A 948-nucleotide genomic window follows, 5' to 3' on the forward strand; every position below is an offset into this window, starting at 1 on the left:
AAAGATAAGAATTTGGTGAAAGATGATTTTGTTGGATTTATTCGAATTAATCTCCATGAGGTTCCCAGGAGAGTGCCACCAGATAGTCCTTTGGCTCCAGAATGGTACCGTCTTGAAGATAAAAAAGGTGAGAAAATGAATGGAGAACTGATGCTTGCTGTTTGGATGGGCACGCAAGCTGATGAAGCCTTTCCTGATGCTTGGCATTCAGATGCAGCTAGTCTTGTGGATAGCTCAGGTCCTTCAACACACATCCGTGCAAAAGTCTACCACTCCCCTAGGTTGTGGTATGTACGGGTGAATGTGATTGAGGCACAGGACTTGGTTGTGTTCGAAAAAAATCATTTTCCAAATATTCAAGTTAAGGCACAGATTGGGAACCAAATCTTGAAGACAAAGGCAGTCCAATCACAAACTATGAACGCTTTATGGAATGAAGAATTCATGTTTGTTGCTGCCGAACCCTTTGATGATCATCTGATCATTTCGGTCGAAGATCGTGTTGGTCCAAACAAAGATGAGGTTCTTGGCAGGACTTTTATTCCCCTTCCAACAGTTGATCGGCGTGCAGATGATCGAATGATTCACTCCCGTTGGTTTAACCTTCAGAAACCAAATTCAACTGAAATCGAGGAACCAAAAAGAGATAAATTTTCAAGTAGGATTCATCTTCGTATCTGCCTTGATGGAGGTTATCATGTTCTTGACGAATCTACACATCATAGCAGTGATCTCCGACCAACAGCAAAACAACTGTGGAAGCCACCAATTGGTATCTTAGAGCTAGGTATTCTGAATGCCGATGCCCTCACACCAATGAAAGTGAGAAGTGGGCGAGGTACATCTGATACATATTGTGTTGCCAAGTATGGCCAGAAATGGGTTCGAACCAGGACAATTATTGACAGCTTAAATCCAAAGTACAACGAGCAGTACACTTGGGAAGTT

The 948-nt window shown here is 42.5% G+C and overlaps 1 protein-coding gene across 1 annotated transcript; it reads left to right on the top strand.

Annotated features, from left to right (window-relative positions):
• Positions 1-6: 6 nt before the first annotated feature.
• On the top strand, positions 7-942 carry LOC140966294 (multiple C2 domain and transmembrane region protein 7-like; the record flags this gene model as incomplete). The annotated part of the gene is made up of 1 exon (XM_073426614.1): positions 7-942. A coding segment is annotated over one exon (936 nt), but the record flags the coding sequence as incomplete, so codon positions are not given.
• Positions 943-948: the final 6 nt, after the last annotated feature.

The sequence above is a fragment of the Primulina huaijiensis genome, unplaced genomic scaffold (genome assembly GCF_012295235.1).
Source record: "Primulina huaijiensis isolate GDHJ02 unplaced genomic scaffold, ASM1229523v2 scaffold204347, whole genome shotgun sequence".
Classification (NCBI taxonomy): domain Eukaryota; kingdom Viridiplantae; phylum Streptophyta; class Magnoliopsida; order Lamiales; family Gesneriaceae; genus Primulina; species Primulina huaijiensis.